The 14,378-nt window shown below is 32.6% G+C and overlaps 1 protein-coding gene across 1 annotated transcript in view; it reads right to left on the bottom strand.

Annotated features, from left to right (window-relative positions):
* Positions 1–10,792, bottom strand: part of LOC129220005 (nose resistant to fluoxetine protein 6-like) — a 58,565-nt gene extending 47,773 nt beyond the window's left edge. The window contains exon 1 of the mRNA XM_054854335.1: positions 10,315–10,792. Coding sequence (XP_054710310.1) covers positions 10,315–10,792 — 478 coding nt within the window. The remainder of the gene's footprint in view (positions 1–10,314) is intronic.
* Positions 10,793–14,378: the final 3,586 nt, after the last annotated feature.

Below are 14,378 nucleotides of genomic sequence, written 5' to 3'. Positions count from 1 at the left end.
CAGTGCTTTTTTGCTTCTTTTGAATTCTCTCGGGATTTATTTATTTATTTATTTATTTATTTTTATTTTTATTTTTTTTTTTTGCCATTAGAGCCTTCTTAAGAACGCGGGTGGTAGGCACATGAGCAATCTTAAAGAGATGAAAACAGTGTGCAACTGTGTTCAGGACACTCTAACTTTGTGAAATTACTGAACCATCCCACAAGATCCCACGTAACAAGAAACTACCGGAGGAGAGTCCCAGACCCCTGGTAAATGAGAACTCGGGAGTTCACTTCTGGTCACTGGGACCCCATTTGCCTCCCCATCAGATTTTCTTTGCGTCGGACTAGTACATTAATGAATGTCCCTCTTAATTTCTGTAGTCATCTTAACTAATAATAAAGCTGAAAGTCTCTCTGTCTGGATTTCTCTCTGTCAAGATCACTGTGACGCGCATGGCGTCTAGACCGTTCTGCCGATTTTCATGAAATTTAGCACAAAATTAGTTTGTAGCATGGGGATGTCTAGAAGCGACTTTTCGAAAATTCGATTTTGTCCTTTTTTCTAGTCCAATTTTCAGAACATTTTACCAAGCAAATTATCACAACATGGACAAGTAAATTACCAAAATATCATAACGTGGAACCGTAACATGGGCGAGCATATTGGCGAGAAGTTCACCATCCATTATTTGTAAATATACAGGCGAACCAAATGACCTTTTAATTTTCTACTACGGGCAAAGCCGTGCGGGTACCAATAGTATATTGACCAACTCAAAAATCAAAAACTGGATCCGCTTATACATAACGTTTGCTTTAATGGTTTAAGCACTTGCCAAAAAAAAAAATAATATTAATAATAGTAACAATGAAATGATCTGTTAGTATTTACTTTCAACGCTTTCAATTAAAATCTGTAAATGATAAAGAAAAAGGTGATAGGTGGGTACTAATCGAAGGATAACCATTACTTTCTGCCAATAATTTATTATACGTTCAACCTTCTGTTCGCGTATATCATGACCTTGTGAGATTATTGCCAGGACACGAGTAAAAATGAAAGTGAATAACATTGGCCTGAAGCAATCCTCTTCCTTCAGACTCCTTCGAAAACAATTTTATTTTTCATGTTTCACCTTGTTAAACGCATCGTGGAGGAACGACTTGCGGATATCAAAATATCGACACGTACAACAACAAAGACTGCGTTTCCTCTGTCTGGGCGGAACAGGAATTACTGCAAAGCGAATTTCCACGGAATCCTCGGGGTCTGGAATTCTATTAAAAAGCTGCTGTTGATATCAGGTTGAGATTTTTCTTTTTCAGAGATAACAGGTAATTTGTGGCATATCTTTCTGCATAGGTGACCTGGATGCGTTGTATTTGAAGGATTTCATTAAAATGCACTCCAGGTTGTAGGCAATTCTTGTAAACAAATATGTTACTTTTTTTGGGAAGAGTTTCTGTTAGTTTATGGCATCAAATGAATGTAAACACGAGTTGAAAAAACCATTACATATTCAGGGGTGCCCCCCCCCCCCAAGTTCAATGGCGCTAATTCCCTCCCCCCCAAAAAACACTTCTCAACTCTCTTTCCGCCCTTTTTTTATTTTCCAGCTTTCCTTTTCTATTTTTTAAAAATATTTATTTTTTTAACAATTTTTTTTATTTATTTGCTTATTTATTTATTTTTAATCATTATTATCATTATCGTTTTATTAGAAAAGTTCTGTGGTGCACCAATGACAAACACACACACACACAAACACACACACACACACACACACACACACATACAAACTAAATAAATAACAACTAAACAGAATAAAATAAAATAAAATAAATAACTTAAATCAAAAATAAATCAATAAATAAATTTAAATAGATAAATAAAAGAATTAAAAAATCCCCCCCCCCAAAAAATGATGGCGCAACTTGGTCCATAATCCTTCCCTGTGGGTTCCCCTGTACGCATTAAAATAAATTAACAGTAAAATATTTGTTAAATATTCCAGTTTCTTAAAGCGCATTTTGAAACTGATGTCTAGAATCAGTTGTGGGCTTGAGGATAGAACAGTTCTCTTCTCACGAAAGACAGGTTAGTGCCATAATACTGTCGTGAGCAAGTAAAGCACAGTAACTGCAAAATATTCATTTCGCTTTATTGTATACTAGTGGTACCCGCACGGCTTTGCCCGTAGATGAAAATTAAAAGGTCATTCGGTTCGCCTGTATATTTGCAAATAATGGATGACGAATTTCTCGCCAATTTGCTATGTTTATTTGCTCGACAATGTTACAGTTCCACATTTTGATAATTTCTTAATTTAACTCTTTTGCGTTGTGATAATTTTCTCGGTAAAATTTTCTTAAAAATGGAATAGAAAAAGAACAAAATCGAATTTTTGAATAATCGCTTCGAGGTACGCACTCCCATGCTACAAACTAACTATGTGCCAAATTTCATGAAAATCGGCTGAACAGTCTAGGTGCTATGCGCATCGCAGAGATCCAGACATCCAGGCAGACAGAGATCCAGACAGACTTTCAGCTTTACTATTAGTAAAGAAGCTTCCTCATTTGGTTTCCACGAAAAAAAAAAAACATCGAATTCCCATATTTCTCAATTGTTAGTACTGAATACAAAAAGTATTTCTTTAAATATCTCGAAAGCTCACTTCTGCAAATACTGCTGTTTCCCTGTCCAGTGCAAAATAAAGTTCAAAAACCAAAGTACAGTATTTTCCATTCCTGAGTATATATAACTTGCTTTGCTGTCGTAAAAAGACCCAAATATTTTTTTAAAATTTTCTCAGAAATTTTCCTTTTTTGATAAATGCTTCAATAAATCCGCGAAAAACTTGGTTTTCTTTTTCATGTAAAGTATTTCGATGATAAGGATAAGAATTTCAGTAGCAATTACTCAATATGTGTGAGATTTATTTTCTTCACAACTCATTGCATTTTATAAGAGTACTTATTACACCACGACTCTGTTAAGTAGGGGGGAAAAAACCTAGAGAAAACATATAACCACATTTTTATATTAACAGTGGTATCATTTCTAAAGCTTCAGAAATTAATCAAGATTAATAACTTATTATAGAACAAGTTTCTGCATTCGCTTCTGTGTTTTCAGGCTATTTGGTTGAAGTAAATGGGCCACATTTACGTCCGCCCTCCCAGGTAGCTCACTTCGCTTTATATATTCGTTGTAAAAGATTTATTAACGATGTGACAGCCATTTTAAAACTTTTCTATGAGCCGTTTAAACGTTACGTGTGCTACCTGGGTTAATTTTTAAAAAACCAAAAACCAGCAAAAATATTGCTTACACTTGATTTGGGGTGACGCTAATAACCCCTTTCTCAACGCAAAAAAAAATTTAAAGCTTCTGACTCAAGTCACAAAAAACCAAGTTCTTTGACCTCTTCAGGGCCATTCCACGAAAAAGGAGACAGTTAACCCCGTACGTGACATGCTTAATTTTAAAGCGTATAATGAGCAATTTTTAAAAAATTTTAAAATAAGGTTTTTGGGTATCAACTCTCCTTAATTTTCTACTTATTAACACCATTTTAATACGTTGCCTCTTTAAACTACTAAATTTCTTTCTTTTGTGCTTTTAGGAACTTCAACTGTTACATATTGTAACAAATATTTCATTTAAGACTTGTGTGAAAAAAAAATCTAACATGTAATGAAATAATAGAAATTTAAAAAATGTAGTTTCTTAAAAAAAAAAAAAAAAAAAAAAAAAAAAAAAAACCTCTTTGATTAAAATTTAGAAATTTAGCTATAGACTCTGATCAGCATACTAATAGGTTATTTACCAGTAGCTTTTCTTGTTTTAGAGCCATTCTCTGAAGTCAAAAGGCTATTCTCCAATGTCACTCATTCTAGAAACTGAGCGCTGACTTCCCTGACAAATGAGCTGTCAACATGCCAAATAATTTCACTTATTACCTGACAGCAAAACAAGAAGCCTTGGGTATTTTACTGGCATTTCGTTTCATTTTGCCCCAGGTCTTGATAATTGTTTAAAGACTAAATGAATAAGACGAAATGGTAAATTCCCAACATTATTCTCAGTCTGTCGTAACTTTCACAGAATGTTTAAAGCTATACTGGCCAAAAAAAGAAAGGTCAGAAGTTATCACGTGTTTTATAAAGCGTGCGCTCTTTTAATAGCAAGGCAAACAATGGTGTGGATCAGGTTTTGTAAATCAAGTTGTGCTACGTATTCAAAGGTGATATCACCTCACAAGATAAAAGAAAAATGTTGCTGAAATATTTATAAACAAGTATATGGAGGAAAAAAAAAGCTTTTGAAAACGCTTATGACTTGCTTCAAGGAAAACCTCGAAAACCTGCTAAAAGTTTTAAAATTCAAAATTCCTAATTCTATGCTTGTTTATGCTCAGCCTTGAAATTAGTTAGTTCACTCAACGAACAATTACTTTTAAAACTGCTATTTTTTTTTCAATCAAAAGGCTTTTTATCTCAAAACATTAGCTTTTAAGTTTTCTAAGGCATCGATTTGGAACAGCGAATTAGAAATGTATTGAGGAGGCAAGTAAGAAATGTATTCAACTGCGCAAAATTAGATTGAAAAATAATTTAAAGCAACGGTTAAGCCGTGGTTTTACAGGTACTGTGAAAACAATGTCCATTTTCCTTATTTTGCATATTAATCGATTACAAATTATATTTCTAGTGACGAAACAGCCTCTTTGAAGGACAGTTTTGTTGCTGGGGAATTCAGAATTTGTTCCTGAAATCTTTTCAAGGTTTCGTGGAAATAAATGAAAACCGAAAAAATTGCTCTCCAAGTAACTAGACAAGAAGTTGAAAACCACTTACTTCAACAGTCTGGTTGAATATCTGACAAATAATAATGATTTCTGGTTTTTGTTACAAAATATACAGTATTGGACAAAAGTAATGAAAGTTTGAGAAGTTTTTCCAAACATTAGACCCCCTCCTTTGTTCCCCTATTCATCTGATACTTTTCTCAAGGTCAAAATGTCAAATTAGTTAAAAGACAAGGCATGATTAAGCTATTTAACACAAGTAATTATTTAATTTCAGAGAAAATATAATATTCAAAAAATTGTTAAAGTTATCAGAATGATTTAAGTTATCATTTATTACGTTTCAGCTCCCTTCAAATAAATGAAATAAAGGTACACGTTCAAGTTATACTGAGCAGAAAAAACAACTTAATCGAGGAACATTGTGGCTGCCTCTTGTTTGATGGAATTCAAGAAGTTTTGCAACACTTCTTTCGTAATTTCATGAAGCCAAACTTCACTTAATGTTTGCTTAAACTTCTTGTCTACATTTTTACTTAAAACAAGCAGTTCCGTTCAGAACTAAACGAGCCTACTTTCCCGCAAACCAATATCGATTTTCTTGTGTGTGATCAATATTCTCAAAAGTAGCTAAAATCGCAAATCATTTCAAACGTAACTTTTAAATATTTTAATCTGACAGCTAGAAATAAAATGTGCATCTCTAATCTGAAGAAATATATGCGTAAAAAGTTAATAAACGAACAAATAAAGCAGCTTTTAAACAAAGCAGATAAGATAATTTTTTCCATCAAAAAAATAAAAAATATATAATTATAATAATTAAAAAATAATAATAAATACATAAATAAAAATCACTTGTTTTTACCCTATTGCCGAAAAATTAATAAACCTACTTTAAAAATAAATAAAAAACAACAAAATGTCAACTTAAATAAATAATTTTCATTCATTCTTAAATTTAAAAAAAAAATCGTTTGCGAATATCTTTATGTAGAAACATAAAGTACTCCGAATTGCTCCGCGATACACTGAATACATAAATTAAAACTTTTGTGTGAAAATAAAAACAAATCATATCAATAATAATTATTTCAAAGTAAAAACCATGACTACGGAGTCGGAAACCATCTTATTTTGGGGTAAAAGAGTCAGATTCGGGAGTCGAAAGTTTTTAATTGGAAGATTTGAAGTCGGTATCGGTCATTTTCCCTTAAAGTCCGCAACTCTGCCATTTTTTCGGAGTAGGAGTTGGAATTATTTTGAGACAAAGGAGTCGGAGTAGAAGACTTAAATTTCCAAGAGTCGGAATCAGCCATTTCCACTTCGTGTCGAAATTTTTGCCGAAGCTACGGAATCAGAGTCGGAGTCGTGGAGACGGAGTCCGACTAATTTTCGGTAACAGAAGTCGGAGTCGGGGTCAGGTGCCCTAAAGTTCTCGGAGTTGGAGTCTGGAGTTAGTCGTCAAGAGTTATTTCCAACAAAATTTGTTTGAAGTAAATGCGCCTTCAAGTTCAGGATATGTATTGACTTTTAGTTTCGCCGTAGGCGCTAATGTTGAGGGATTTGAACTGTTCAAATTTGAACGGAAAATTGTTCAAGTCAAATAGATACTTTTTATACATGTTCTTCTTCAAAAAATTTTCCTACAAAGGTTGTTTGAAGCAAATTCGTATCGAAGTTTTGATTTATGTTGTATGAATTTCCCCGTTAGGCGCTAATGTTAAGTTTTTTTGAACTGTTCAAAATTAAGCGAAAAATTGTTCAAATCAAAAAGTGAAATATAGAAATGAAGTGCTCTCACCGAAATCTTTCGAACGAAAAATGTTTTGTTCGAATCGGACTATTCATTCAAAAGTTATTAGGGGGGGGGGCAGACAGACAGACTGACAGACATTTTCCCCCATCTTAATACCCTACTTTCCAATTTTTAATTTTTCAATATTTATTCTATTGTTTTATTTATTTTTGACTTTTTTTTTGTTTTTCGCGACATTTTTAAGATGCATTAAGCCTTCTTTTATGTTTTTTTCTGCTTTCTCTGACTTTAACTGGGAAAGTAGGCTAAAAATCAGTTTAATTTCAAAAACACTATCTTTGGTGGGGGCTATCTTGAAAAAAGAATTCATTTTCCCAATACTTTTAGCGAGTATAGTTAGGATCTTAGAGCAGGAATTAGTAAATAGAGGAAGCAAAATCAATCATTGTCTTAGCAAAAGCTGAAATACTGACCCCCTAAGTCACGTTACTGAAGAACGACGAGTGGTTGACACGTTTTGTGTGAAACTAGCGAAAAAAACTTGATTTTTTCCAATGCTTTACTTTAAAATCTATCTCGTGACTTGAGTTCTTTGTTTTACGAATGAAAGTCTTCACTTACACCATTTTATCTCTTCTCAATGGTTATGATGAGCAAGGTAATGAGTCACACAAAAAAGATATTAGGTTCTCATCATTGCAGTTATATTTTTTAATTTTTCTCCAGTAATAAAATTAAGATGCAAATTAATATTTTCGCTTTTCACTCTTAAAGAAAAGAAGAAAAATTATGCATAAACTACTTAATTTAAATATGTTTTTTTTTTTTAAGTTCAGACTGAAATTTCAAATATCTCACCCTGTCAGACTTAGTAATACAGGGTTTCCAAAAAGTCTCAGACACATTTTAAAAATTCATAGAAAGCAACAAATTGTCGGATGGATGTGCGGTTTGCGCCATAATACTTCATAGGTTCAATAACTTTTTATAACATCGTAAAAAAAGAAATATATATATATCTATAAGTAATATCGGAATCGTCACAGTAAGAATTCGTTTTTTTTTTTTTTTTACTGTTATGACACAGCTGTAGTGTAAATTTTTAATTACTTTTTTTTACTTTCCTTTTTTTACGATGTCATAAAAAATTCTTGAACCTGTAAAGTATTCTGTCGTAAACAATTTGTTACTTTTCTATGAATTTTAAAAACGTATCAAGGCCTTTTTGGACATCCTGTATACCGTCGCCTCCTGGCAAACAGTTAAATATTTAGTGTTATTTTTGGGATTAGAAGTCTTATTGTTGCTCTGAGGAGTCGATACTCTGCTTCTCAATTTCTCAATTTAGAGATGATTCACTGCTTGAAAACTTCACTCAAAAATATCAACACTAAATGTCTATAGAGATATTTAAGGACTAAAGGAACTATTAAGGTCTAAAAATATTTCTAGTTATTTCCCTTTCATGGAAAACAGTTAAATTTACGGAATTTGTCTCATCAGCAACTTTCATACATTAAGCTCTGATTTTCACCTGAAATACTAAAAGTAGCACTAATGTGATACTTATTTCAATATTTTACATCTAATCGTTGTAATGTATCACATAGTTATGTATGATAAATACCCTGACATAGTTTTTTTTTTTTTTTTTTTTTTTTTTTGTAGATATTGTCGGTAAACTTTTTGTCTTATTTATGAATGTTCCACGATGTAGTTAACTACTATCATTATATTTTTATATAATAAATAAAATAGTGAGAAGAACTGTAGACCTTGTAAACGTACTCATTAGACACCGACAATATTGCCTACGAATCTTGACACAGTCTATCATATTAACGCTCTTGTGCAATAAAACCCAGTGAAACCAAGGATTATTCTTCGTGGAATATTAAGCATGGCATTTTTAACCATAGCTCTTGAAAATGCTCACTAGTGGGTTGACTAACTTTTCGTTTTCAGAGTATTAAGAAAATTAAAAAATGTAACAAACATTAACTTGCAAATATGAAAGAAAATGTATTTAAATGGTAAAAATACATTCTGTAAATGCACTGAGCCAAGACTCTGAGACACAATTGCCTGGCGTAGGAATCTCAACCAATCCTATGAGACAGTCTATATTGACAAATAACAGAGTTTTTTGAAAAATACTAAGCACTTTTCATAATGCACTCAAAAGCACAAAATAACTTTTCTGGGGCAGAATGGACAGTTTAAGTATTCCTGTAATTTTCAATTATTCAAGAAAAAACACCACAAACGAAGAAAAGTGCAGCTCAAGTCAGGTAGAGAATTTCTTACCATTATATTAATTTGTCATAAATTTGAGTGTTGAAACATGCATATTTTTCAGGGAAAGTTTGGTTTCAAATGATTTGAGCTGCACCTTTCTTCGTTTGTAGTATCATTTTCTTAAATAATTGAAAATTACTGGAATACTTAAATTGTTCATTCTACCCCAGAAAAGTTATTTTGTCCATTCGAGTGCATTGTGAAAAGTGCTTAGTATTTTTCGAAAAGTTCTGTTATTTTATACTTTTTAGTGTAATCATATAAATGCTTCATACTAAAAGAAAAAAAAAAGTCTATATACGTGTCTAAAACTTTAAGCTATTGCCGCTAAAAAATAATCCTTGTTCCTCTCTAGGATATATTTGTGTGCTAATTTAATTAAAACCATTAAAATATTAAAGGTTCTCTAATCTAATTTATCCAACGAGTGCAATGATAGTGAATAAATTTCATGCTTGCTCCAGAGAAGCCTTGATTCAAAATTTTCATTATGATTACTATTAACATTACTGTTGAAAGGCAACAAAATTTGCAACAATGGGTTTTATATTAAAAAATGTAATGGGGAAATTTGTTTTCTATCTTAACCGAAATAATAATTTTACTTTAGAATTTTAATTTTTCAGTGTTAAGTTGTACCTTAAGATTATGCAAATCATTAGTGGAATCCCGAAGTCTCTAAGTGGTCTAGATGTTGAGATATAAGCAAAAGCAGGCCTTAGATTGTTCCGTGACAATCAGGCCAAGTACAATAAAAGTGCTTAAAAAGCCGGCTCACTACTTAAAAACTGCGATAAGAAAGTTACCCAAGGAAAGAGAAAATGAGCGGATCATTGTAAGAACTGGACCTATTTCTTATCGGGTGCAAAGTGGGATAGTTCAGAGGAAGTAATTTTCAACTGCAGGTTGGAATGTAATCTGGTGATACCGAAAATCACTGCTCCCGGTACTAAACCGGTTCATTGCATTTCATTTGTAAACAAACCCTATGTGTCCACTTAGAGATTCTGGAGAAGTAATGAAAAGGTAGGTAACCGAGATAGAGGTGTCGAGATATTGAGAAGTCGGCATTCCTTGGACAATGATTCCATCCTTCTGTTCTTCATTTTATTGTTTGATAATAGCCTTTCGCCTTACCATTAGAAATAGGGGAAAAATAATATTTTCTTTCAATTAAAAGGAATACATTAAAGGATATTAATAGTTATCAAGTTCTCGCAAATTTCATTCCATTGTACAAATATGAATAGTAAGATCGTGAACATTGCACCTTCTAGTAAATTTAGTGTGCAACATATTATATGTAGTACCACTGCATCAAAGAACTGAAATCAGTGGAATCAAAGAAAGTTTTGGAAATTTTGTATCACTTTTTCTTATAAAATATGAGAATTGCCAAACTGGTTTTTTACCAAAAAAATAAATAAATAATTTAAAAAATCAAAACACATTTACTTACAACTAAATGCCCAAGTTTTGATATTGCTCAAACCAATCAAGAGTTTGAACACTTGCTTCTGGCACTGATCAGAAACTTTCAGATCTTCACTTCCTCTAGTCAGTGCTGGAATGAGAGCTTTGACACTCTGTTTTGCGAACAACTTCGTCACGGTTTCGAACCTCTGCCATTTCTTGAGGACGTCTGGAGTGGTGCTTTCAGCTTGTGTGGTGGATTCGGTGACGATTTCTGAAATATTGGTATCTGCAAAGGTAACGGTACTTACATTCATTGCAGCATTCAAACTTGACGCAATGTCTTCTCTAAGAGTTGTAGAACTGTTCGTGGTGTCTTCCACCTTGTTCGAGCCATTGTAACTGGCAATAAATGAGGCATTGCTGAGTTCTGTAGTAGTTTCATTATTTAATGAGTTTTGTGCAAAACTTTGAGAATAAATAAAGGAGAGAAGTATTAAAACAGCCCATCTATTGCACTTCATTTTTAATGTTTTTGGAACGAAGACTTTTAGCAAAAGCCAACAACAGCTAGAGGTATCAAAAGCACAAGACTATCAACTATTCAGTACGACGTTTCAATACGGATATGCAGTTTTAATTAACTAATTGAAGCATTTTGTAAAAACAATGGAGCCGCATCGCAGATTAAAAAAGTACATATCTTTAAAACTACTTCGAAACGGCGGCTTCCTCACAGCACTCCAACCTTACGTGAAGAACTAGTCACATGCAATTGTGGCACTATATTTCTGGTACTGTCTGAAAAGAGATCTTGAAGCTCGCAAAAACTAGTCAAATGTCCTTAAATTATTTTGTTTGTTTTTTTGATGGATGGAACCACTATCAATAGCCATCGTCTCGGGCCTCGGGCAAAGCGTATTAGCCGGTTTCTGGTGGAACCTTGAGTAGAAAACTTCTAGTAGGTGAGAGAAAGCAACATCACTCTTTCTTGCCATTTACCCCCAAGCTACTGTAAGGTATCACTGCCGGTTGCTTACGCGAGTAAAGGTGAATCAGATCACCCTCAGGTTGTTGATTAATTTGGATCTAGAATTCTCCACACGATCTTCAATGTCGATGTACCCGGTGTCCGTGTTGAAGAACATTCAAAAACTTCGTCCTTACGCCTTGTGATTGAAATGCATCTCGCATAAGCTGTAGTGCTTCGTTTAGGAATTTCGGTCGTAAATTTAGAGGAATAAAGTTAAAACGCGTTCATTCCATAAAACAACTATGTTGCATTTGATCCTTTTTTTTTTTTTGGTATTTGGGCCAACCTATAAATTCTTTTTTGGAAAGAACGTTAGTCAACAGGTTTTACTGTCAAAATAAATAAATAAAATAAAAATCAATAAATAAAATAGAATAAAATAAATGAATAAATAAAACAAAATGAAATAAAATAAAATAGATAAATAAATGGAAAAGGAAAAAAAATAAAATAAATAAAAAATAAAAATAATTTAAAAATTCCTATCAATCTTGTGTTAACAGAAAAGTTTGATGAATGTTTCCATTTAGTTAGCGTATTTTCCCGTAATAGTAAGGTCAAAAAATGATGAAAGGCATGGAAAAAAGGCTTCATGTAGCACAGAAACATCGTAAAAAAAGATTACAATAAATAAAATTATTACATTACTGTTGAAAAAAACAAGGAAAAGGGAGAGTATTGAGATGCGGGAATGTGTCGAACAGTCTGTCAGTTTCTCGGTTTGTCTATCAGTCTGTCGGTTTGTTTGTTCCCTCCTAACATCTATAGAGAGAATAGCCGAATTAAAATAAGTTTTTTTTTTTTTTTCTCTTTGCTCAAAAGACCTCCGCTAGGTCACATCGTTATCGTTCCCATACTCCACTTTTTTAGTTTGAACAACTTTTCGCTCAATTTTAAACCGCCCAAAGAAATAAGTAATAATAACCTCAGCTTTAGAGCCTGCGATGAAATTTGAGGTATTTGAGCAAAGAAGCAAATTTGCTTCAAGCATGATTTTTCTTTTAATCTTCTACATTCCTCTGAAATGTTTAGTTTTTTTCTAAAAGTTGCCAACGGAAAAAAAGAGAAATTCGTCGCACTTTATTTTTTACTCGAAAGAAAGAGCTGCGAAGGATTTTATTTTCGATAAAAAATATTTAATTAGATAGCCTTTTCTTCTGCAGTTTATTCTTATTATCTTTTTAATTTTTGGCAATGGGGAAAAATAGAATAGATATATTTCTTTATACATTTATGTTTTGACGAACGACTTAAGAATTTGTTTATAGAGAAACTAAAGCACTAGCTGCCTTTGCATTGTATGGAGAGGGAACTCTGTTTAAGAAAACGTGTGACCCCTCTACCTTTTAAGAAAAGTCTTAATAGCTGTCATTCCAAATAATTTTTAAAACAATGTTATCTTTCAAATTAAAAAAATATTTAAAGACAGCCAGTAAATTACTAGGTGATTTTTTTTCTATAAAAAAAAGAAAGACCGACTACGATAATAGATTTCGTTGATGTTTTCCTCGTTTTTATGTTTGTTGATATTTTTGAAAAGGGGGGGGGGGGGTTACATCCAGATATTTTTCCTGGCCGAGGGTTTTCCCCGATGACGGGGTGCCCAAAAAATACAAAAACATAAGTTCAAAATATTTTGAAAAAGTCGGATTTTCGTTGAAAAGGTAACTAGAAATATAACTTTCATTAGGTGCTCCTTTATTAGAAATTCCAACGCAAATGCTTGAATTATTTATTCCTTTTTTCCCTGTACGCGTTTCCTTTTTTTCAGTCAAAGGCGCTAAAATGATTAACATGCGACGTGTAAACTAGTGAAGTAAAAAAATTGTTTAGAACTATTTAAAATCTGTTTCCATTTGTTGGCTACAACGATTTATAAATCATTGAAGATTTAGGTCAAATTAGCGGCTACTGAGACGTTACAAGGCTAAATTTGTTTGTGCATTAGTTAACACATTTTCAACTCGTATCTGTCGGAAGAAAGTTTGTTTCTATGAGTTAGAGATGGTTTTTGGACGTTTGAAATGATCTATTAAGGCAGCGATTCTCAACCCGAGGCCGCAGAAAAAATTTGTCCGGTCCTCAGAGATTGTTGCTCTTTCTATTAAATGTTTTTCCTACTTAAAATAAACAATAAAAAAAACAAAGAAAATAAAGGAAAACACTGCAATAGTAATCGTATGCGAAATTTTTATGCGAATTTGTGGCTAATTTTCGCAGTTTTCTATAGTTCTTCAGACTTACGCGTAATTATATTACAATATTACTAATATTTTTCTTAACGTTTAAATATTTTTTGCAACAGTTCCTCAACGCCAAGTAAAGTTTTAATTAAATATTTATAAATTCATTCATTAATATTATTTTTCAAAAAAGGGAGAAACCCTCAGCCGTTTGCAAAAATTTTTCACAACTGTTTAACGGTCTTCGGTTTGCTAAAAAAAAAAAAAAATAAACAAATAAATAAAGGAAAAAGAAAACCTCAACGATTCGTAAAAATTCAAACGTTTTTAACGGTCCACAAATTAAAGATTTTTTTTTCTTTGAAAAAACGAAAATGAGAGCAGAAGAAGAAGAAGAAACATCACAGGGCCGCGATTTTTTTCAAGATCTGTCGCCGGTCCGCGGGTCAAAAACTTTGAGAAACGCTGTTATAGGGCAGCGATTTTCAACCATTAATGTACCAAAGCGGCACCTGTGCGCAGGAAAATTTGGCCGGTCCTTACAGCATTTTATTGTTTTCGATTTAAAAAAAAAAATCTTTCTCCAAAAAATAACAATAATGGCGTTCACACGATATTTTTACTTTTTTATTGCGATTGCTTTTTATAACTGTCTCTGAGTTTGCTCAGAGGCTAACTTACCCTTATATAATAAGAACAATAATTTACCTGCGCACATAAATGTGTTTGTAAAGTAAACCATAATAAAAAATGTTACAATTAATTTTTGCAAGAGGTCTTTAATGCCAAGCAAAGTTTGTTTGTTTGTTTGTTTCTTCTATTTAAAAAATAAAAAAAAAGCCTCACCGGTCTGCGAAATTTTACCGGTCCGCGGGTCAAAAATGGTTGAGAAAC

This window comes from Uloborus diversus, chromosome 1 (genome assembly GCF_026930045.1).
Source record: "Uloborus diversus isolate 005 chromosome 1, Udiv.v.3.1, whole genome shotgun sequence".
In the NCBI taxonomy this organism is placed as follows: Eukaryota; Metazoa; Arthropoda; class Arachnida; order Araneae; family Uloboridae; genus Uloborus; species Uloborus diversus.
This window is presented reverse-complemented; position numbering and strand designations above follow the sequence as displayed.